This window comes from Lissotriton helveticus, chromosome 9, assembly GCF_964261635.1.
Source record: "Lissotriton helveticus chromosome 9, aLisHel1.1, whole genome shotgun sequence".
Classification (NCBI taxonomy): domain Eukaryota; kingdom Metazoa; phylum Chordata; class Amphibia; order Caudata; family Salamandridae; genus Lissotriton; species Lissotriton helveticus.
In genome coordinates, this window is record NC_136070.1 from 1,093,672,852 (window position 1) to 1,093,698,822 (window position 25,971).

The 25,971-nt window shown below is 41.3% G+C and overlaps 1 protein-coding gene across 3 annotated transcripts in view; it reads left to right on the forward strand.

The window, feature by feature from the left end:
• Nucleotides 1-25,971, forward strand: part of FLNB (filamin B) — a 530,593-nt gene that overhangs the window by 353,299 nt on the left and 151,323 nt on the right. For 2 of the 3 annotated variants that reach the window (XM_078661488.1, XM_078661489.1), the window contains exons 24-25: nt 3,188-3,348; nt 20,379-20,546. In XM_078661488.1, the coding sequence (XP_078517614.1) occupies nt 3,188-3,348; nt 20,379-20,546 (329 nt within the window). Of the gene's footprint in view, nt 1-3,187; nt 3,349-20,378; nt 20,547-21,895; nt 21,989-25,971 lie in introns of all 3 variants that reach the window. The other variant, XM_078661490.1, reaches the window with a different exon arrangement.

A 25,971-nucleotide genomic window follows, 5' to 3' on the forward strand; every position in this document is an offset into this window, starting at 1 on the left:
TGGTATTACAGAAGGGGGCCACACCCAGCATCTGCGGCCCCTTCTGAAATGCCAAAGTGCCCTGGGGGCGTGCAAAGCGGGCACAAACGCCCCTTGTGCCCCCAGGGCACTTTATGTAATACTCCTCCTGGTGGTGTGTGAAGACATCTTGTCACATTTTTGTGTATGTCCAATAATAGGCTGGCGTAACATGAGGATGGTGCGTAACGTGCTGATTAAATATCTTTATCATTTTTTCACTCAGGTGACTCTTTTGTGTGTAACACACATTTAATAAATACACATATAGTATGCCTGACATATACTTCTTAGGTGTAGGCTTTTATCCTTTACTAAAAAGAAACCCATGGAACCTTCATTCTCTTTGCAAGTGACCATTTTTTTAGCACTAAATCATTTCACTCTCTCTTCTAGTTGGGACATAGAAAGTGTCTATCCACATATACATACAGTCTCTCCAGAAAATACAGTTATTATGTTAATCATTCCTTCTTCCTGTGGTAACGTACAGAGTGTCTGTTCACTCACTTTTAGTCTCACTTGAAAATATGAAGGATATGTCTACCATTTCTTCCTGACCTTATTTGGTTACATATAGACACTGCCAACTATGGCTCTCATTTAATTAGCTTCCTTGGACTTTGTCTCCCACAGAACTTACTTGGTTTAAAGTCTTTTGCTGGGTATATGTGAAAACCTCAATTTTAGTTCCTAACAACAATGGTATACCAACTTCCCAGCCCATTAGGTGGGGTCTAAAGTACCTTGTCATCTTAGGGTCCCATATCTAACTGTCTGCTCTCCCAATTTAGAACTCCCATCTTCCTGCAATAAATGCTGGGATTCATCATGGATGAAGCGTTGCATCTTGTTGCTCGGATATTTTGTGGCTGTTCATGAAAGTATTGATTTGTGAACAAGGGAGTCAGTCCTTTGTTTGATTTCATGCTGATTAGGAGCCATTAATAGTGAGCAGTCTGCTCGGTGTCTAAAATGAAGGACAATTGATGTACTCTGATGTAGCAATGGCACATGCTGATCATTGATCAAATCTGGGGGTCATCTATGATCCTGAGAAACTGATGGGTTCTGGCTTTTTGTCTGTGCTTTGAGCTGGGATTGACTAAACCCGCTGAGAGGTGTTTGATTGGTATGCAGTGGTACTTTGGTTATGGTGAAGTGAGTCTGGCTTAAGAGGATTTAAAAACATATCTTATTGCCATTCATCATTTTGAGAGGCTGTGGCAGTGCCTAGGGCTTTGTATTTGTTGTACTTTTATATATCAATAAGATATGGATGGATATTTTTAGTGTGACCATGGTAGAGAAGGCCATGGTCTCTGATGAACGGCTAGGTGGGGTAGAGGTAAATGTTGAGGTTCATAGATGAAATTAATGATGGAGGTCTAGTAGAACAGCAGTAGGGCAAATAAGTCCTAGTTAGTCATTGAGACTGATGGTGAGCAAGGCTGTGAATAATGAATGTGTAATTATATGCCCTGGGTAGCATAGTGGGCTTGAAAGCAAGATCTTGTGATGTACCTTGGGAGGTTTAGTAGCAATACAAGGATTATCTTGTTCCCAGGTGACTGATGATGGAGGTGTCCTTCTTTGAATGATGTTTAATGAAATGCATTCGAGTCAGCACTACATTTCTGCAAATTGTTTTAGTAGATCTGTGGGTATGGTGTTACTGCAACATTCCTGTAATCTTTTCTGGTTCATTGTTATGCCAGCTTGTGTGAGAGAGAAGGTGGAGATCAAAGGTGAATTTAGTTCTTTGTCTGAAGCAGGGTGTTTTGGGATTTGCTCTTTGGTTGAATCTTGTCACAATTGACACAATGGTCCTCCTTCCATAGTAGTTGTCATTATTATCCGTACATGTCACTTTTTTCTGCATTAGTAGGAGGCACTCTAACACTACCTCCACCACTTACACCAACACCAATGATGCACTGGCACCATATTATACTGCCCACATGTTAATTGACTAACCTCATTATCAATACTAGTTGGTTCGTGGTGGGATTGCATGCAGCCACAGCAAAATCATTTTTCCATTGAATATATCTTGAAAGAAACAGACGATACTTGGTCGTGGTCCGTGCTATTGCAAGTTTATTTTAAACTCACCATAGTGCTGAGGCTTTACAACCAACGATTATCATGCTTTGGCACTTGACCCCTTTCGACTGGATCGTTCATGCTTGTTGACACCCACTATAAAATGAGTGCCTAAGAGACATAATGAAAAGTCCATCATCCATTTCAGATAAAAACAACTAGAATGCTTCACTAAAGAGTCTAAGTACTCCCTCCATTTTGTTGACCTTACGATTCCTATACCAATAATGAACTTATTTTTCAATAATTCAGACCAACGTATATGCTAAGAGTTCATCATTCATTCCAGTTAATTACCACCTTAATAGATGCAGAGAATGTATTATGTTCCATGAAATGAGTCACGTTGCTGCTCCTTTCTCTTGGAAATTATTAAACTTTGCGCACATGGTTTATGGCATGTTTGTTTTCATGTGGTTTTGTCTTTTTTTTTAAGTATTTAACTAAATACAGGATGCAAGGGGTAATTTTTGTGCAGTGACATGGTATTCTCTTTGAAGCGGGCAGTAAATATTAGCAATTTCCCCCATGCAATGCATTGCAAAATGCAATCTCTGAAGCAACATGTTTCTTGCATAATTTTACGCTACACCGTGGTAACTAGAAGGAGTTGATCTTTGCACTGTTGTAACAAATGATTGACTGTGTATTTATTAGTATAGTTGTTCTAAGTAATGTGTTATGCAGGGTTCTCCAAAATCGGTCCCGGAGAGACAGATCCATGCCTTATTTTTAAGATAACTACATTTATCCTTAATTTCACTGGAATGATGTATGTGTGTTGGTAGACATATCTAGCTGGTAACAAAGTGCGTTATGATAAATAATGTGATTCTTTTAGTTTGCCTGTGTGCTCCTTTCAATATTGAAGATTATCTTTGTGATTTCAAATCATCTCCTAGCTTACTGGGAGAGGGAGACCTTCCTTTCTGTACTTGGGAAGGACTAAAAACAGAAAAAGTGTGTGTGAGAGTGAACACACTTTTGGATGCCCTCTATTGGTGTATCCCTTCATTTACGTTGCTGTGGGAAGAAGTTAATCTGATGATTTATATTTTTGCAGAGGTGCCGGAATCGGTGGTCTTGGAATAACCGTTGAGGGCCCATCCGAATCCAAAATGTCCTGCAAAGACAACAAAGATGGCAGCTGCAGTGTGGAATACATTCCGTATGTTCCCGGAGACTATGATGTAAACATTACTTACGGAGGAGAGCACATACCAGGTAAGACCTTCATAGCCATGCTTAGTATTTCAAGTTGAGAGGAAGTCCATTGTCTCTACTTTCTCTTTGCACTAGGATATTGGTCCAACATGTACTAATTCAGGTAGACAGTTTGAGGTTCTTGACATGCACCCCCTTTCCTACCACTGCCTCCAACATACTGAACTGTCAGGTGTCATGTGCTGCTCAGTGTGTAGCAGTGAAGTCCAATCTAACAAACAATATTATGGTAAGACAACTACCGGATTCATGTGTTAAAATGAAGGTGAGGGAGTGTTGACTTTTAGCAGGCTGCTTATTCTAATGCCTCTTAAGATACAATTAGGGTAAACACCTTACTTCACAACATTTTGGTCACGGTCTCCATTTATGAACTGTTCACCTAAAAATCATTGATCTAGATGTATTAATATAATTAGTTCAGCAGAACAATGCTACAACACATTAAATGCATTATTCTACCACAAAAGTCCAGAAATCAGTAAAAACCTTGAAGTATGTGGTCATCCTACATACAACACAGGTCTTGACATTAGGGAGAAGAACATTGTGAAGTATTTAGTTTTCTGTGCTATGCTGAAGCAGAATGCCAAGATCATATCCTTCATCATTAGTGAGGCTATAGTGAGGTGGAATCGTTTTGTATTGATCATTGGCTCGAGCCTCGAGTAGCTTTCTGTTTCACTGGACTGATTTGAATGGTTTGCCTAGGTCTGGTACAAAAGTAAGGGTTTGAAAGATGTTTCCAAAGATGACCTACACTTTTTGGCTAATCACTCTCTGGTTAACACACATGCATTTCAATAAATGATGAAGCATGTGTTCCTGATTTGGAACAGTACCAGATGCTCTGGATAATTATTCCCAGCTTGCCATAAATTTACATTATTGATGTATATTAATGTCTACCCAGAAACAGCGCTTCAGATCAAAATCATGGAAAACCTTATTACATAATTGACCTTACAGAGAGCCTGTAACTATTTCACAGAAAAAGGATATTTATTCACAAGAGGTTGGAAGTCATTAAAAAATGAAATGTCAATATAGTGTACAATCTGGGCTACTAAGATGATATATTCTTTTTTTTTCTTTGATAGTGGTGCAGTGAGTTAAGGCCTTACATAACGTGTAAGAGGCAAATCCATGAGTGAGTCATATTGCTGCTCCTTTCTCTTGGCCATTATTCAACTTTGCGCACATGGTTTATGCTTCATGCTTACGAAATTCCCCTTTCATATTAGCCAGAATGCTTGATTGACAGTTTGTAATTACTCTCTAATCTTTCACTATTGGCTGTTTGGTGTATCATTCCACCCTCTGTGAAGTGTTTTTATTGGACTGGATAAGGGATTATTTTACATCTCAAAGGTACACTCATTTATCACTTGCTGGTAAAGTCGAGACGAGATACTGTGCTACAGCATAGCACAGAGCCGTCACTCATACAGTACCACAACACTAAGGACAACCAGGTAGAGAAAAGCACCAAAGGTAGTGATCGCCGAGCTCAAAGGTAGTGATAGCCGAGCTCAAAGAAGCGCTAAAAGGGAAAATCATTTCTTACACAAAGAAATGCTAAAGGCAGTAGAAAGCAGGTACAATGCAAAGAGGTGAGGGTGGCGAAGACAGTGTGCAAAAAACAAAATTGCTACTTCCTGCCAAAGAAGACAGCAGCTCACAACCAGAGATCGGGCACAACGAGTCAGATGTTAGCACACGGCTTGTGCTTGTGCTGGTCCAATTGTGCAGCCAATGCTGCAGGAGCAGGCTCTGCTCTCTACTTCAGAAAGTTCCACAGGTGATGGCCGCTGCATTCTTAAAACCACCGGCTCCCTTCGACACCGCCAAAAGTGGAATATTGGCGACAAATGGACTGCCGGGATCAAAACCTTATATGATTTCATTGAGGCGCTGGAAGAAGTAAATGATAAAAAGATCATTGAATATCTGAAGAATCTGTCAGGTGAAGGACTAAAAGAAGTGATTTAAAAAAAATACCACACGTTGGTAGAGAGACATATAGACTAGTCAAAACAAAGAGGTGCTAAACACCAAGTTCAACCTAATGCCAAATGTTGACTACAAAAGGTGCATTTTCAACCAAAGAAAGGCAGAACGCTGATGAAACAATGGATGAGTTTGTAGAAAGACTTGATTCGCTCATGAAGCATTTCAAGTTCAATAAGTTAAATGATGAAGAGACCATGCATCTCAAAGTAATAGATGGTTGTCTCTCCAATTTCTTCAGATGACAAATGCCAAAAGAGAGCCTCAGCTTGGAATCAGTAATCATAGCTGCTAGAGCAGAGAAAGAGCTGACAGGCAAGCCGCTAACATGGAGGCCGGAACGGCCCAAACTGAATCGTAGATGAGCGTAAAAAGTAAGCCAAAACACAAGGTCGAATGCCAGAAAGTAGCATCTCCAAAGAAAAAGAAGATCTGTTTTTGATGTAGATTTTCCTTTCCACATAAGGGTAAATATCCTGCCATTGGACTGATATGCAAAGGCTTCGGAGAACAGAAGCACTTTCTAACAGTTTGCAAAGTGAGGAAAACATGAAGTGCATCACACCAAAACAAAACGGGGGAACAATCAAGTGCGTCACCTCGAGAAAACTAAATGTGTGTAGGAAAGTTCTAGAGATGTTCCAACCATGCCCACAAGGATAAATGGCAACATCATTTGAGGCAAGTAGCAACTGAAAGGCGTCGATTGTCATCAAATTCCTCATCAAAATGTTTGGCACCGTTACTATCAAGTGACAGTGAGGAAGATGGGTGTGCGATGTCAATGTTGACGCCAATGTGCGCTTATAGGATTAGCTTCTTGAAACAAAGAATGCCGGTTGAAGCTAGAGCGACATGGTGAAATTGCGAAATTCATTTGGATTCAGACCCAAAATCATACTAAAAGTGAATGGGTCCTTCATACCTTATATCATAGACAGTGGCAGATCAATAAATGCCGGTGGCAAAGTAACTTAACTGTCTCCAGTGCCCCGATTTACCCCGTCCAAAAGCAGAGTTTATACATGGGCCTTTTTGATGTCACTTCACAGTCCATGTTCATTTATAGCAACTGTGAAGCATAAAAAGACCAAAATACAAGCACCAATTCATGTCCTGCAAAGCACTTTGTCAAGTGCATGTTTGCTCAGTTTCAGCACTGGTGATGACATGTGCTGATTACTGTAAACTACAATGTCAGTGCCTATCTTTTTTTTAACTACATTTTTTATTGCAGATACACAAAAAATTCCAGCATTCAAACAGTACTCCAGCTAGTCATCATTGCGGTACATAATAAAAGCAATAAAGTCTCACACTGCCGTTTGGCCCACACCCCGAAGGTCGGGCGGCGTATAACGTCATTGCGCTGGAAATACAAACTCAAAAAGCAATCTATGCACCCAAGAACCATGTTGAGTATCTGCTTTTACTTTTTTTTTTAACCCCTCCCACCCCCCCCCCAACAGTTCAGTGCAGCAAGAACTAGACAAGATAGTCGAGAATCAGCAGTATAAACACTCCCACGTCCCCCCCTACCCATCTCACGGTCAAAAAACAGTCCATCACAGTGTCACACATTTCCGAAGGAGCCACCCCCGACACATAATCGAGTCAATTTAACACTTCCCACCCGACGTACCTCTATCAGCATTCCAACAGTGGAATGGCCAGGTCCTAGAGTTCGGGGCCTTCACAATCCCCCATCCAACCCATGCTAGTGCCGCCATTTGGTCCACACGTTTCTAAATTTTTTCGGGCACCCCCTTGCTTTATACGTCACTCTCTCGGCTGCCATGTACATGTCCAACCCTCTTCTCCACTCCTCCAATCCCGGCGGTTCCGGTGACCCCCAATATTTTGCAATATCCCTTTTAGCCACTACTAGTGCCCGTACTAAGAAAATGAGGAGTGGGCGCGGCAGATCCACCTCGTTGGTCATGCCCAGCATTGCCAGCTTGGGTTCACACTGGAGCTGGATATCCAAAACCTCTCCTAGTTCTGTAAAGATGTGCGTCCAGTATGTCTGGATCGTGTCGCATGTCCATATAGAGTGAAAAAAATCCCCATCCTGCTGGCAGCCCCTAAGGCAGTGTGCGTCTTCTACTTTCCCCATTCTATGAAGTCTCATCCTGTCATAATAGGTTCTATGGAGCACGTTGAATTGAATGAGGCGAAGTCTGGATTTAATTGCCACTTCCCGGGGATGCATTAGCACTATCTCCCAGTCTAGGTCCTCCGTGTCTCCCAGTTCCCCTTCCCATGTGCTTCGAAGCTTCACCAGGTCGCCTAACATATTGTTGGTTAAGGTTTTGTAGGTGAGGGAAACCACCTTCCCCGGGATCCGCTCCTGAAGGAGCCGTCCTTCCAAAGGCGCATATTCAGGGATATCAGTGAGTGGGACTTTCTGTGCTCGCCAAGCATGTCGTAGCTGGGTGTATTTGAAGAGTTGGGAATGGTGAAGCTCGAATTCTGTCCTGAGGGCTTGAAAATATTTCAGCTCTTCTTTGGCGAACACATCCCCTATTGTGGAAATGCCGATGTCGTCCCATCCCCGGAAGCCACGTAGCTTGTGGAGTTCAGTCAGCCACTGGCAATGCCACAGCGGCGTCTGCCGAGTAGGCTTCTTTTCCCATCTCATGCGCCTCGTGGCCCTGGTCGACGCATTGAGCGTGAGGGTAGTGGCTGGCAGTAGCAGTGCCCGTCTAGAACCTCCGTATATGTAGTACAGTAGGTTTCTTGACGACAATTTCAGCCTTTCCTGGGCATAGGTTGGGTGATCCGCCGGGGCATGTAGCCATTCATTAATCGGTGGCATGTGTTCCGCCCAATAGTAAGCCTCCAAATTAGGGAGCGAAATCCCCCCACTATATTGATGCCTTTGGAGTGTGGTCAGAGCCACCCTAGGTTGCTTACCCAACCATAGGAAGGTTCTCTCAGATCAGAGTGAATTTTGGTAAGTACCGAGGCCGGCAGTGGGTAATATTCATTTTGTAGTGCGTAAAGAAATTTTGGTAGAATGATCATCTTGTACATCGCTGCTCGACCTAGGAGTGTGAGTGGGAGCTGCCTCCAGCGGTCCAGGTCTGCCCCCGAGCTCAAGATAATCCGTTCCAGATTCTTTCAGAACGATAGAGTCTTGTCTAATGTGATGTATATCCAGAGGTACTGAAAGCCCTCAGTAGTCGTCAATAGTTGTTCAGGCAACCCAACCCACCAGCCCCCTTCCCCCCTGGTCATAGAGAATAGATTTGTGCCAGTTAATGGTGTGTCCCGCCCATCTACCATAATGCCCTAGCTCTCGGAATAGTTCTGGTACCGTAGTCTCAGGTTTTGTAATATATAGAAGGACATCGTCTGCATAGAGTGATATCTTCTCTTGTAAGAGGTCTATGTCGGTCCTTTTAAAACCTGAGATGTCCTCATTCTGACATATCCTGGCTGCCAGGACCTCAATAGTGAGTGTGAAGAGGAGGGGTGACAGGGGACAACCCTGACGGGTCCCCCGCTGGATCGGGAATTCACGGGACAGCCTTCCATTGACCTGTACCCTAGCCCTCGGGGTAGTGTAAAGGAGCTGGATCCACCTCTGGAAGTTAGGACCAAATCCAAATTTGTGGAGCACAGCATAAAGAAATGGCCAATGAACCGCATCAAAGGCCTTTTCAGCGTCAAGGGAGAGAAACCAGTGCGGCTCCCCTGACCCCTCACTTCCTGCAGCCAATTGTGGGTGCGTCGAAGATTCAGTTTGGTGGCCCTGTCCGGTAAAAAACCCGATTGGTCTAGGTGTATAAGGTTCGGGATAACTGACCTCAGGCGTCGCACCAGGATGGTCGCCAAAAGTGTAACCTCCGTATTAAGGAGGGAGATGGGGCGATAGGATGCACAGTCCTCCTTTGGTTTACCCTCTTTGTGTATCGGGACAATCGCGGCCACAGAGAGGTCTGGGGGGAGCCTTCCTGCCTGGTAAGCCCCGGTGAAGAGCCCCTTAATATGTCGTCCCAAAAGGTCTGACGTACGTTTAAAAAACTCGGCCGGAAAACCATTTGGCCCGGGAGTTTTCTCTGGCCTTAGTTTGGCTATAGCTTCTGATATGTCGTCAGCTGTAATGTCAGCCTCCAAGACCCGGAGTGCCTCAGGAGACAATGTGGGCAGGTTAGTCCGTGCCATGTAATGGCCAGCCTCCTCGCATGTTCCTAAATCCCTAGCTGCGTAGAAAAGTTCGTAGTGTGAGGTGAATGTGTCAGCAATTGCCGCATCAGAGGTAACGAGCACCCCATCCGTGTTCCTTATGGCCTCGACCCATCTAGCCGCCTGCTCCTTTCGACTGAGCCACGCTAGGAGTTTGCCCGACTTATCCCCCACATCGTACAGACGATGGAGGGTGGCAAGGGATTGGGTCTTCGCCTCATTAGTGACCAGCTCTCTATATTGTCTTTGGGTATCTATTAATCTCCGAAGGGTCCCAGTCTCCTTCCGGCACTGGTAGTCCCTTTCCAATGCTAGGATAGTCTGTTCCATGGCTGTGACCTCGGCTTGGAACTTACGGCGTTCGTCCCCCCTTCTACTCTGCAGTCTGTCCCACAGGACCGGCTTCATGGCTTCCCAGAAGGTGACCGTCGATTCCACTGTTCCCTCGTTTTCTGCCACATAGACCTTGATGTCCGCCCTTAGACCGCGCAGAATAGCTGCGTTTTGAAGGTCCCAGGCCGCAAGGCGCCAGGAGGCTCCCGAAGAGCCCCGGATGTGACCCGTCTGCACCCATAATGGCGAATGGTCCGATATCCCTCTGGCCTTATATTCCGCAATATCGTCCACCTTCAAATACTGTCTGGACATGAATACATAGTCTAACCTCGAGAACACCATGTGGGCCCCTGAGTAGTAGGAGTAAGCACACTGGGTGGGGTGTAGCCACCTCCAAATGTCTGTGAGATCCAAAGTAGCTATCTGATGGGCCAGGGTGGTCCAAGTCCCTCCTCTACCCACCTCCCCTGAACGGTCCAGTCCTATGTCCATCACATCATTAAAATCCCCTCCCATGACTTGGATAGTGTCAGCCGTGTCTAGGAGAATGGTAGCAAGCGCCGTGAGTGTACGTGCCTGCAGCATAAACCGAAAGTATTGTGTATGTACATCTGTCAGTGCCTATCTTGAGATAGTGAATCAATTTCCATAATTGTTTCATGGACTGGGAAGATTTAAGATAATGAAAGTACAACTTCACATAAATTTGGACATCCTTCCCATTGCTCAACGACATTGTCGAATTGCATTTCATTTACAAGAGATTGTTGAGAAAGCACTTGAGACACTATTAAAGCATGACATCATTGAGTGATCCACTGATCCAATGCCATGGGTATCACCCATAGTGGTAGTGCCGAAAATGGATATTGGTGGAGCCGTGCGCGACTGCATTGATATGCGCCAAGCAAACAAGGTGAACGACATCTAGGTTCGCACATTGCTGACATGATTACTCAGCTGAATGGAGCCAAAGCCTTTTCCCAGCTCGATTTGAACAAAGGATATCACCAACTCGAACTGTAAAAAAATTGCAGGTATGTTGGTTTATTTTGATATAAAAGGAGTATCATCAGCTGCAGAACTCTTTCAGGGTGTCATTTGTTGCATAATACAGCCAGTCACAAATGCTTTCAATTACAGTGATGACATCATTGTTTTTGGGACCACCCGAAAGGAGCATGATAAGGTTGTATCCTTGTTGATGCAGGTCTCACTTTAACCACATGAATGCTACAGCAATTCATCCTCTGTGCTGCAGATCCATTATTTCCATTGTTCATGACGAGCTCAGCTCGTCATGAGCACACAAGCAGTGTACTGCATGACGAGCTGAGCTCATCATGAGCATGGAAGGGGTTAAATTCAGAAAAGTGTGAGTTTCATAAAACAAAATTCAAGTTCTTAAGTCATACCTTTTCTGATGCGGGAATGACTAGAGATCCAAAAAAAGTACTACCCTTATCATCCACTTTTTCCCACAAGATATATCTATTCTGCGACCCTTCCTTGGTATGGCCAGTTACTGTTCAAGGTATATATGTGACTTTGTCACTGTAAGAGCCCCATTGAGAGACTTGATGAAACAAAATGTACCATTTTGATCGTCACGAAAATGCAAATAAAGCTTCAAGAAAATCGAGCATGTGATTAAGAATGCCACTGAAATGGCATAATGTGATCTGAAATTGCAGACTGAGGTTTTTGTTGATGCAAGTCCAGTGGGGGTTGGTGCCATCCTTGTCCAGCACACTGGACATCCAAGTGCCCCAAGACACATTGTGGCTTATGCTACCCAGAGTTTGTCATCGGCAGAACATGCCTATTCACAACCTGAAAAAGAAAGCCTTGCTGTGTTGGGGGCTTGTGAACATTTCCATGTGTTCCTGTACAGGAAGCACTTTACGGTTGTCTCTGACCACCAAGCATTACTCCCTATTTTCGGCAATTCAAAAGCCAAGATGCCCTCTCGCATTGAGAGGTGGGGGTTGTGACTGCAGGAGTATGATTATATGATTGTGCTTCGCCCAGGAAAAGATCGAAATCCTGCTGACTACTTCTCATGCGTACAAATACTGTGTCATGGCACTATTTCTAAATCGGCTGATGCTTATGTTTACTTCATAGTGAAATCCAGTACACCTGCTGCCATATCAGTAGAACAAATCATTACTGCCACGAACATGACAAATTTGTAAATCTTCAATCCTCAAAGACATTATTACCCATCAATCTTGGCAAAAGCATGCTTGACCTCTTCATGAGGATTTAGAATACCAGAAATTAAAAAATGCAGGAACAACTTTAATTTACTCCAGAAGGCATTATACTATGAGGATCGAAAATGGTCATACCTGAGAGTCTAAAACAACCAGTCATTAAACTGAAACATGAGGGAATCGTGGAATTGTTGCTACAAAACGAGCTCTACGGGACAGAGTGTGGTTCTCTCGTTTTGATGATAGTTGAAAAAGAATTGAGGGCCTGTCATGTGTGCAACTGCTTGTCATCCAGAACAACCCTGCGTCCATTAAAAATGTCAGATCTTCAAAGCATGCATGGGTCAAGATTGCAATTGATTTGTTTGGGCCCATTGACAATGGACATCATTTACTAGTCATTGTTGTTTAATATTCCCCTTGTGGAAGATCTGTCATCAACTGCTCATGACAGAGTCATTGAGAGATGAAAAAGTATTTTTGAAGCATGGGGTGTCCCTTCGTTTTTGAAATCTGACAATAGCCTGCCTTTCAATAGTCGAGAATTTCAAGATGTTCTCACTCATCTAAATGCCAAGCATCAGAAAAGCACACATCCTTGGCCTCAGGCAAATGGTGTTGTCAAGAGATTTATGAGCACCCTCAAGAAGACTGTTAAGCGTGCTGTCCTGAAAAAGCTTAAACTCAAATCAGTTCTTCATTCTACACTTTGTGCATACAGGTCAATTCCCCATTCTACCGCTGCCACCTTAATGTATGGGAGAGCCATAGGAACCAAGTTGCCACAATGGACTACTGAAAGATCTATTGACATTGATAAATTTCACACTACTGATTCATCTCACAAGCGCAACATGAAGACCTATGACCCATTGTCAGGCATAAACAGAAAGGCAAGTGTGATGCTCCTTTTAATGCTGCCCACTGAGTGTTGTGACTAGTAAAGAACACATGGTGACTGCTCACCGTCCTGGAAAGACCATCATGCGAGATTCTTCGCATTTCAAGCACCTGCCTCGTCATTCGCCAACTCCAGATATCAGAAGTGAGACTGATCCACCTGAGAATACGGAGAGCCCAGCGACTGTACCAGTGACTCTGTCACCAGTGCCAGAGACACTTCTCCTGTAACTCCGCAGCCTCACATGACAAGATCTAGGTGATTGATTCGAGCACCAAAACGACTTATTGAAGAGTTGTCATGTATATATGTATTATTTGTACTTTTTATTTAACGAAGGGGGAGATATAGTGTCTTGTGAATTAGAGACAACGGGATCCTTTTGGTTCCTGGCAGACTCCATAGAACAATGACGTAAGTGCTTGGGTGTAGTGAAAGAATTCCGATGTAGAATGTTCCGTTAAAACACACTGAGGACTAAAGATGTGTAATACCAAGCTCCATGTGTGGTGTGATCCTTTACATGTACTCGGGCTGGGGAGGATGCTACACTTAGAGAAGCAATTTTCTTCACATAGTTGGAGGGAATCAATGAAAAGCCCAGCTTTGTCGGTCACAGATAAATTGGTTATGGGTGTGGCCTGTTGCCACAAGTTAGGATTAGGATGACAACCATATACCTTTTGAAGTTAATGGGTAAAAGGTAGAGAAAGTATGAATAGTTTTGCCCATTGTATAATTAAAAGTAGTCTAACAATCAATAATATGGATGTAAGTGTCTGGGTGAATGTAAAAAGTTTTGAAAAATTGGTAAGGGCCTCATTACTGTTGCGTCTGAATCAGGATTCTGTGTTTTACGGTAATTACCACAACAACAGGTTTTTCTTCTCTCATATTTTTCGCCACATCACTAATGCCAGTTTTTGCACTTCAGAATACAGGTTAGAGCCTAATTATTATTCTGAGGAATTTAACTAGGAATAGTGTAGTAACGACTTGCCCATTCACTACCGCACCCTGCGGCATCAGTAATTACCGGATGCAATATTACTGCAGAAATAAAATGGAAATTAGAATTAGTCCCAAAGCGTTGGTGCATTCTGTTTTACGTGTATCAAGACGAATAAGTGGGGCGAGTTACGAGCATGCACACCACTTCTTTCCTGCTTGCTGCACAAATTGCACATTTGTATGTTTAGAACATGTATCTACAAGTCCCCAGTGTAGCCAAAACACGAAAGAGGTTCTGGGTTGCAGACAATTTACATAACAAGTTTTCGATTTGTTTCCCTGCATTTACTATACATAATATTGACCCACATACTCGCCTTCAATAGTCTCTGGTGTGCACCGTCTTTTCCCTACAGAGTTTATTTTTATCCCTTTTTTTCTGAAATATGTTTTTGTTAATGCTAGAAAAACCTAATCAGAAATTGACGGTTTAGTTTCTAAACTCTCCTTTTGTTGTGCTGTAAATCAGCGTCGAATAAAAACAGCATGACGTTTAAATTGGCAAAATGAGTTGGCAGGTAGATGAAAGAGGGAAGTGATGTCAACCCATAATGGATGTCTTTGAAAGCCGTACATTCGCTGTAATTACAGACATAACCTCCAACTTCTCTAACCGCAGCCGCTTTCCTTAGATTACGTCACAGCCCCAGCACTATACTTGGGTATTTTTAACAGTGGGTCGCCTGGTGTTTTTGGAACTAATTATAAAGTCTGTTGTGTTGTTCGACGTTAAAGTGGTCACGTCTTCAGACCACCACAAACGTTACCTCGCAGCCCCTCATTTTATCTAAAAACTGTTTCCGTTTGAAACATGTTTCTTGCTGAAATGAAGGTTTTGTGTCCTTACTTTGCTTATATTGATAACGATTTGCACTTCCAACTGCTTCCTATTGGCTGTTTATCAGAAACCTTAAACCAATTCAGAGACTAAAACGGAGTGGGCAACTTTATAGCGAGTGTGGAGGCGGATGATGGCGGACAACACACTCCATAATTACAAACCTCAGTTTTGGAGATGAGAATAGAAAGCCATACTGGAGAAAAGTAACACGGGTGGAAGATTTTGGTCCTAATTTAGAATTCGGGTGATTGGTTACGCCATCACTAATATGATGGATATCCCTCTGCCCTATTACACGTGCATTATCCAATGGCACTTGTAAGGTGTGGCTTAATGGGGAGAAGGTCTATCTGGCCGAAAAAATTAATGTGTCCATCTGTAATGAACTAGTGCTCATGTAAAGCGCTCTGATACCTTTGGATCGAGTTCGCACTATATGAAAACTGCAAAAAATAAATAAATATGGCAGACGGGACATGGCAACCCCTCCTCCAAACTCTAAATCGGGCTGTAAGTTCCCCTAGTTGTATAAGTACTATTCGCTGATAGGAACATCAAAAGAGCATAAAACAAAAACACTGCCCAATAGGCCAACCCTAACAACCAAACACAGCATATATAACAAAGCTTCAGCACTCTATCCATCCCACCCTGCATGTTGAAGCACAGCAGAATACTATAAGATGAGAGCATCTCTGGTCCTCACGCTTGATACCAAAACACATAGGCCACCCTACAAATCCACATATCAACCAAGCCCAACTTATGGTGTAGTTGTTACCCTTTTGCCAGTGCACTGAAATATGAAGTGCTGTACAAATATAAGGACAGGGCAATACATTATATTGAAGCCAGAAGAAGGGATGATGTCACAGTGATCCTAGTACAATAAGTATATTATCTAAACAGTAGAAGTGTTTATAGTTTCCACAAGAATGTACCCAACCATGCAGTTATTATCTTCATCTACCCCAGCATGCCTTCAAGGAGTGCTGTGTTTTCTGGAATTGTATTTCCTGGGAGTCGTCTCCCAAGTGTAAGTAACAGCGGTTGCCATAGCTTCCTGAATTCCTCAGAAATGTAATGTGGTCTGTGGGCCAATAGTTGTATCATTCAAGTTCCACTGTGATGCACAAAAACATCTGTGAATCATCTTTTTATCTTTGTTTTCTCACGTGCAAGCGATGCCTTACCACGCTTCTACATCGGGATCTGATCATCGACTTTGCAGTTTACCCAGTTCAATTTTCAACTCTTTCTTGCCAAGTGCTGGTGGTGACATTCATGTTGTTTCTATCATGGTAGAGGATCAAGGCAAAAACATGGGCTGTAAATACATTGTAAGATCTTCATACTGTCAAATAAGTTTTATTTCTTGGACTTCACTTGTGTCCTACTGAGGGGCCTCTCCATAACTTAAATGTAAGCCTGGATATCAGATCCATTTCTAACCGAATTATTAAACCCTGGTAGGTGGCCTGCCAGCACACCAGCCCAACAGGTTAGTGGATGCCATGGTATCCACTATTGTATGAGAAGACTGCTGCCTGTCTTTTAGAGATCTCTGCATGCTTGGTGTTGATCTATAAGCCTTCAGAGCAACTGCTGGTGTGGCAATTGCTCAAAAGACTGAACAGTTTGCAGAAGAGGCACCATGCTTGTTCATCTGATTAGGCAAACTTTTTTTGTTTTAAAGACTAAACGTATAGTTTCTAGCTTTCTTTTAAAGATTATTATACCCGATAAAACCCCTAAGAGGCAAATATTTGCTTTTCAGTGGAAAGCGGACAACATTTAATTTAGTTGCACTTCTGTTACTTTGGCACAAAGTATTGCAAGGGCAGTCTTTATCTCTTAGCTCTTGTCTATAATGGAACCTGCATTCAGGATCATGGTACCCTACACAATATACAGATAGGCTTGTCTCCAAGTTCCCTGGGTTCCCACCACCCACTCCTAACTCCTATCCCTCTCGTTTTGGAAACATGATTCACCCCTTCTGGTTTCAGCTCTCTACAAGTTGATGTTCTGTATTTAATTACCACATATCTAGCTGTGCTTGTTCTTTCCATACAGAATCAGTGTATGAAGCACAACTGCTGCCCAGAAGGCAAAGATAAAGTTGCTTGTGTAAGTCTTATAAATACTCTAAAGGGGCAGAGCAATCCTAGCACTGCTTTCAATTAAACAGAGGCCTGGCAGAAATCATTGCTTTGTAGGCCTCACGCTGGCTTCCAAGTAAACACAAGATTCACTTGGCATGGCCACACAATATAAAGAAACACAATGAGAAGAATAGATTCAGGAAAGAACACAGCTCTGCTTTGTAGTCTTCCTACTTTTAGCAGATGACGTCCTATGCCTCACTAGTTTGATGAATTCACAGTGAGACTTACACAGGCAAACGTCCAAAGGCCTTCTGCAGGACATGTCATGAAGTTTCTTTACTACTACAGATGTTTTTCATAGAGTAAGCAGCACAGTTCATGACACTACAGATTATATAGCAAACAGTATGAATAATAAATCATTAGCAGTCTTTTCTCCAATGATCAATGAAAGCAAGGCCACATTAGGCAGTTTAATACATCTAATACCCCATTTCTTAATTGGTATCTTGAGTCAAAGAGCAGTAAAAGATAACGCTGGCTAGCACTAATGGTGCGTTAAACACCTTACAATATATAGCTTATATTGTCAGTAGAAAATCATGTTTCATCAATTTTTTGCTATTTGACTAAAGACAAAAGCAGCAAAAAGGCGTGTTAAATTCCCACGGTTAACCTTTTATCTGCTGCAATCAAATCTTAATGAGGAGCACACATATCTCTAACCATGCACATCCTTGACATAGGTTGGACTTGCCTTCTGTAAAGAAGAGTTTGAGTGTTGGGAAACAATACAGACAGTGAGATGAGAGAAATAATGGAAACGTAACTCAGAAGAGGGTATTCAAGTGAGGCATAGAAGGAAGAAGATAAGGAGAAGGTAGGAATTAAGTCATTAGAAGCAACATTTTTGGTAACTGCTGGAAAACCATTGTCCCTGTGATTTTGTTTATGGTTCAAATAAAGTAAACACTGATCACCACTGATTTATACAAGTTATGAAAAACTGGAGTAAACTAAAAAAAAAAAATCATCAATAGATACTGAAGACATCAAAGCCTCAATAAACACCTAAAATCCCAAATTGGGAGTTTGTTCCCGAAAAAGAACAATACACCCTTCTTCCCCCAGGTGAAGGAAGGTTTCTTCTTGTGCTTCCTGGTAACTGATCAATTTTCTTGTTTGCGACATGACTTTTCCCTGGCAAGGAAATCTGATAATAGTCATCCCATCCTAAATAGGGCGGTGTAGCCATCACTGTGACCTGCCGGCCCAGTGCCAGGTGAGCCTCCATGTTAAAGGTTTCCAACGGCAGAGCCAGCCAAGCCTCTGCTGTCGGAAACCCTGCGGTTCGCATGCCTCTAAATGTGGCAAGGGAATGACAGCTTTGGTGAGGGGAGAATGCCACCAAACTCTAAAGTATCCTTTTTGTGTGATTATTGTTTTGTATTGCATTGTAATTTCATTTATATAGTGCTTTAAGCCAAGCAGCAAGCTGCTCCAGATCCCAAGGTTCATGTTTTTTTCACTGGTTATTGTTGGTTATTCGGATTAGTGTTGTGCTGTTAAGAAACTATTCAATGCAATTACTCCACATTCTAAGTGGTAGATTAAATAAGTAGGGGTTATGCATGTTCTTCAATGAGACAGTCTATGTAAATCTACGCTAACAGTTGATGGTATTAATAGATGAGCTGTAAGAGATTAGGTAATGTTAAGTTGCAGGGGTATGACTTTTAAAAGAGAGTTTATGATGATCTTTGAAATGAGCTGTGGGCAATTTGAGGAAATACTGTAATAGAGGTTAATTTAACCAACCATGTGAGACTTAGAGTAGGCTCTGCACAGAGAGGATGCATGCTGAGGATAGTTTGGAGATGGTTAATTTGAAAGACAAGGAGATGAAACATTTTGGCATTTTAAGTCAAGGTCAGTTTTTATGGGAATACATAGGAGGCTCTATTGAGATTGCATGAAGTCTGAGGATGCAAAACTATAAAAAGAAACAACATGATTTGCATGTGAGATAGTGCTATATTACATACTTTTTGATTAGCACTAGAACCAGGCAAACAGTCTGTCCCCTAGACGGCTACCACCAGGCCAACTCTTCATCAAGGAGAGCGGAGCAACTCAAGGGCTGGAAGAGTAAAGTAATGGCTGGACACATATATAGGGCAATATTGTGATGTTTAGACTGTGCTCAAAACCAGTAGTAACCTCATGATCATAGCTATGTGAAAGAGTATACTGGTTCATAGTATAGACATCAGAAGGAGAGTTTGCAAATACTGAAGTGAATATCTTGGAAATATGATAAATAGGCAAAAATGTTGGACCAGCCAAGTAGACCACTCCACTACTCTCTTAATCTCATTTGTAGAACCGAAGTCTTATCTGGCCAATGTGTTCCTTGCAATCTCATTAGTTGTATAACAACTTGGCTTGTACTGTCACCAGCTCCAAGATTCTCATTTTACTGGTAATTTCATACCTTTAACTGGTATTATGAGGAACAAATGACAGTTTCTTGAACTTTCCACTCTATATTTAATGTCATACTCCTAGATTCCTTTGTATTACCAACAACTGTCAGGCTAGCCTGTTCTCAGGATGGGTTGTGAATCCATCTGGCTACAATTTTTGTGAACGAGGCATTAGACAAATAGACGAGGGACTCAGTACCATATGTGATGGATGCTGAACGGCTTCGAGCCTCGTAGAATTGCTGCCCATATATATAATGCTCCGCAGCTCATGGTCAGTGGCCTGCATAAGGGTAAACCTGGTTTCCTGGCATGAGGTGTGAACCTCACAGGAAGATGTCCAAAACGTGACTTTCTTTACTTGACTCCGTATGAGTCAAGTAAAATTGCTGCCCACCTGACTTGGATCAGAACCACATGGGAGGTCAAACCTGAACATGACTTGATGCCATTCAGAGTTCTTGATTTTGCATCATATAAAACTTCTTCCATATATGATAATTGCAAAAATAGGTGGACGAGAATATTACTTCGTTACCATTTCAAGGAACTAATAAACTCTAGAAGGTGAATGGGGCTTTAGACTACAATTACAGGAGTCGGTGTTACATGTTTGTAGCATTGTGGTTAGTAAGGAAAAAGTATTTATGGCTGTTTATTTTCATGCATGAACAATTGTATTATTGTATATAAGGTTACTTGTGCTCAAACGAATTCACAATTAACCCCTTCGACGCTCATGACGAGCTCAGCTCGTCATGGAGTTTCCATTGATTTCAATGGAAATTACATGGAAGATTATCAGGGACCTTAGCATCCAAGTGGTTAATGGATTTATGCTATTTGTTGTCGTGGTCTTGAACTGTTACAGTTCTTAATCCACTTGAATGTTTGACTCATTTCTACAACATGACTATCATTTTACAGGCAGTCCTTTCAAAGTTCCTGTGAAAGACGTTGTCGATCCCGCCAAGGTGAAGGTTGTAGGACCTGGTTTGGGAGCAGGTGTCCGAGCAAACATTCCACAGTATTTCACTGTGGACACCAGCAAGGCTGGCATTGCTCCACTGAAAGTGCTGGTCCAAGGCCCTAGAGGTAAGAACTTTGCATAAGCAGAGTAATCCTATTCTGTTACACTTTCTACATGTTATGCCAGTCTGAGTCCTCCTTCACTTGAGGGTTAGATGCCGATATTATTAAACTATGTGTGGGTACATATCTCCAAAGAAAATGCACTTTTGCAACACATAAATCTTTCACCGGGTATCATATGTCCAGAAGAGCTGGGTCTTTGGAAGATGCTTACAATGTCCATGAAACACATACTTTTAGACAATGGATTTGATTGTAAATCATTTACATAGTCACTGCCTATGCTGAACATCAGATAGAGGTCTGTCTCTTCTGATCATAGATTGAACACACCGTGGTTATGGCCTTTTTTCTTTTTTTTGCTCCTGGATTTGCCTCGCTCTCGACAGGTCAATGTGAAGCAAATATTTATAAAGAAGCCCTCTCTCAATTCCTGGTATCATCAATATGTAATATGTACCCTAACAACAACTGCACATCATTTGCCATGTGAAGTGAATGTTTACTTGTGCGCCTCCAACAGTTGTGTCTACTGAGGTAGCTCCAATGCATTGCTTAATTAGTCAGTATTACGTTTTGACTTCAATTAAACATATACAGTTTACCACAACACTGTCTCCTTCATTAAAGTGTGTTGACATTTTCAAGAGCCGCACTGTTCAGCATTATTGGCCTGTGCTATGAAAGAGGCATGTATAAATGCTTGCGCCTGGTTGAAAGTAATGTTCACTTGGTTATCATGTTTCAGTCACGCCATCTGCTCTAAGGCTGAAATCAAGCCACAATTTGGGCCTTTTTAAATGTTGAAATTTGTTAGAAAGTATATGGTCCCACAAACTGCTCACTTACTTCAAAGAATAAATACACTTTTATAGTGTACAGTATAAAAACTCAATTCAGTTACTCTGTACCTACTACACATATTGTAATAAATGTTTTATTACAGTAGAATGATAATTGGAAGAGGATAAAAGAAATGTGGGAGACAAAGGATTTTACATAGTACAAGTGATATACATTAGTATCCGAGACCTGTTTATGTGAAATTCTTCAGTAAGCTCATTGACCCTATTCGCTCATTTTTTAATCAAATATATTGAACATATTCCAATAAAACATACTTATTGCATATCTGCCAATGGTTACCAAGATATGAATTTATTGCCCTTCAGGCCCCAGTGACTTGGCATAACAGTACTGCTGACCGCAGGCACGTGTTTGTTCTCGTGTAGATCACTTGTTGACCAATAGTATCCTTCACTGTGGTAGACACAATGTCCATCTCAATTGTTCTATACACTGATGATTCTGTGTTGGTTATTACGTGTGATGTAACAGTCTTTTGATTCTAGCTGAAGAGCCGGATTCCCAAGGTTGGCGCAGTCCTTTGAAAGTGATTTCAGAGTTCTTTAAAGGTGATCCGCGGGGTGATATTATTGAGCCAGGTTAGAATTTTTTGACCTATGCTCTTCACTCAAATTTTCACAGCCACAAAGCACACAGGACAGCCAGCTTCAGATGATATGTGCTAAATTTGACTTGCTTTGATGCAACCAGTGCTGTGTTATTCACAATATCTGTCGGTTGGTGATTTGTTGCTTTCTTTTCAATTAAAGTTGCCATTACAAATGTTCTTGGCAGAAATGGTTTGCTGGTTAAATGATCATGCTTATTGATTGCATGCAGAATCTAAAATCAATTAAAATCAATTAAAGGGAAGACTTTATGAACACATGCACTTTTTTCTTATTCAATTGTTCACTCTTAAAATGATCACATGCGTTTCAACAGTAGTTGACCATCTTTTATTTGAAAAGCATTCTGGACTCATGAAGAGTTTATTAGATTTATAGAGCACATTCCCGGTTGTCTTCAAATCATTTTCCGTAATTGCTTCTGTGATCAGGAAGAATTAAATGAATTCCAAATTATACAAAAATCCTTCAAAGTAGGTTAAGCCTGTAATTAAATTACATGGGTGCACTGATTTTTCTCTTACTTCCAAATTCTTTCACATTACCAATAACTTGCATTGTCAATTACATCACAAGGGCATGACACACAATATCCACCAGATTGAAAGCACAAAGATGGGACAGACTGAGAGAGAGAGTGTGTTTTCCTCTCTCTTGGCCTTGTGGCCCTTTGTGGTGCCCTAGCTATGCACCTCATTATCACGTCCTTTATTTTCACTTGCCAATTTGAACCAGAAACCCAGTCTGAACACAGGTCTTTTCAACGTATCAGCCACCTTTAGAACCCACATTATTTGTGTCTCCTGTCTTAATCAGGCTTCAGACATTTTACATCTTTAGCCTTCAATGTGTGTGGCCTCCCTGACATTGCCATTATTTATGAACTCACAAGCTTTCTGAACTTTAAAATTCATTTAAGCTTATATTTTGCAATAACTGGACATTGGAAAATATTATTACCCACCTTTGTTGTTGTCATAGAACTCCATGGGATAAGGGAATTTGAATAGGCTCCCCATTTCTTCAGCAGCTTCTAGGACTTTCTACGTCCCAGAATCCCATGCTACTCATATGAGGGAGCTGTCTTTTTCAGATTTGATAGTCTATATTCTGAAAGGCAATATAAATTATTATTGTAGCATGTAGGAAATCTTCGTTTCTAGAATTCCAAGCAAGTTCTGAAAATCCAGTTGGCCAAGCAGGAGTTAGAAGTTGGATACACTTAATCTGTAAAAGGTTCCCACAGACACCAACACTCATTTTTACTCTATAATTAAGCAGGGACATCCAAATACCTCAAGATTGCCTTGTAGTCTAAAATCAAGATGATATAGCTTGAATTCATCCTTACAAAAACTGACTCCTGATCCATACAAAATACTTCTGACTTGAGTTATTAATATTTTAATAGACCTCAATGATCTCTCTGTACCATGATAGTATTAGCTGCAATGAGGGAGAACATTTGATTTTATAGAGCACAATAGACTTGAATCTGTTTAGCAGAGCTACATCTTCAGAAAGGACAAATAATAGTTCAAAATGGAAAAAAACTGAAGAAAACACTTTGAGAATTGCATGTATATCTTCTCATCCTGTTAATGCACTGGCTAGGTTTTTCACGTGTTTTGGACCTTTGTCCAGCACATTTCAGTAGAAAAGTGATTGCCCGAAGAACTATCCTTTGAGCATCCCTTGTTATTCTTACAAAGGATGCTGCACTATGCATCTAATAGAAAGCCTTTCCAAATAAATAGCGGGTTGTGGCATGATGTAATTTTGGCCCTTACGTAAACTGTGTAAAGGACACATTCTCTTTAGATGATTCTCTCAGGCTTCCACATTAATTAATTATAATTTGTGCATTTTGCTTAGGCCTCACATTGATTTCTTACTGTTTAGCTCTTAAAACAATCATCAATGTTAAATTGACTGCAGCCGAGAGAATACTATCTCCCAGCTGTTTGTAATCTTTTGTGAAATTACCACAGACCTGTACACACGTATAGGTTTCTTTTGACCACTAGATTATCTTGTGCATACCTCTTTGGTTTGAGATTGATTATAAGCCCTCATCTGAGAGCATATCACCCAAGTTAGTGTTAGTAGCATTCTGAAGCAGTTCTCCATCAAGAAGAATTGCTGAGTAAGAACTTGGACCTTCTCCATTACTTCTGCATATAAACTTCGTACTTGAAAGTTGCCTTATTGGTCGCCATTTTACTCAAGCTGTGTTAAGCAACATGTTTGCTTTAAATACCATTTTGTGCAATGCTGTATTTATCATCAATGTTATGTGCCCCACTTCTTTGCAATATGAGTGTCAGGATTCAAGGCAATCAACAGTACATGTAATGTATGTATTCTTTGTCTAAGAACACCTCTAGAATTCCCCTATTCCAAAGCTCTTGCTGCAAATTAAGGGGCACTATATACCTAGATATAAAGTTCCAACTGTAGGTATTCTACAGATCTGCTAAACAGACTATTCACAGCAGCTTTGTACCATTTGTCGTGAGGAAACATGTTTTTGATTGAACAGTCTCAGTTTATTGGTAATTTAAAATGTAAGCAGATTATTACAACCTTTTTATTACTGTTATGTTAGTGGACCATATTTGTAATCAGAGTATAAAATGACATGAATGAAATTAAGCACAAAGCATAACAGCTCTGTTCCTTTTCAGTGGGTCAACTGATATCCTAGAGCCTACATGTAACATTGAGTTGCTTTTTCAGAATAATTTTTGGGATAGATGGGTATCCTTGGAGCTAAGAAAAAGGACAATGTAGAATTTCATAAAGTTTCCTTCCCTTTAATATTATAAACATGTGCTGAAATATAAATGATGAAATTTGTGCTTGATGCATGAATGCTGCAGAATGTTTTGCATATATTTTGTCATAATTGAAACATTGGGAAACGTTTTATTTTTTACATTGTTCTTAACAAATGTGAACTTTCTGTATTACATTGTCCATCAGAACATTTGCAATTTTTCAGTAATTAATAACAATTTCAAAGATGTGCTACACCATTTGAAGGTGGATTCCTGACACGTGAAAGGGACACCCGAAGCCCCCTCTTCAACAGTGGATGGGATCCTCTGGGATAAACCATTTCAATTGAGATTCAGGAAGAGGCATATTTGCCCTCCGCAGAGAATTTCTTGGTAGAGTTTAGCTGCACAATGCGTGCATATAATACCTAATTGGTATTCACCACCTATGCTTTAAGCTGACAGAAAAGTATTTTCATGGGAATGGTCCAATGCAAATAAGGCCCTGCATTATTTTCCACAGGTGGTGAACTGTGGATATTCCAGATGGCAGTAGTAACCACCCACTACAGCTGCAGCTTGTGTAATAGATCAGTAATTTACACCTAGTCGAAGTCTCATCTTTTGTTCATGGTATCTTTCACCACTTTATGTACTGGTGCAAAACACTTTACAATTAAAAATAATATTTAAAAGAGAGAAAGGATATACAATTGTGGCAGAAAGAATAAGGAAAGAGTGTAAATATATGGAAAAAAAAGCAGTGGGGAAGTAATACTTCATATGTCAGTGGTTTTCAGAATGCATTTGAAACGATTTTGAGGACCATTGTGGAGAGAGGGCGGTCAGGGCTGAAACACAAGGTCATAATTCCACTAGTTTTCAGGCCATGCCAAGATTAATGATGAAACCCATTATGCCTGAAAGGAATTAATGAAGTGAAGGTAGGATTGCAGAAAAGGGTGGTTTGTTGTCTCAAGGAATTAAAGTATGGGGCTAGAGAGGGCATTATTCCTGGAGGTGCTGCATAGACAATGTGGGATGGTTTGGCTTATTAGAAAGTAACCTAACATGGAAAGTTATACGGCTGTATAGCACAGTTTTTGCTTCTTCCATCACCTTAAAATGTAGGAAAGGTGATAAAATTAAGCATTTAATAGGGGTGTAGTGGAT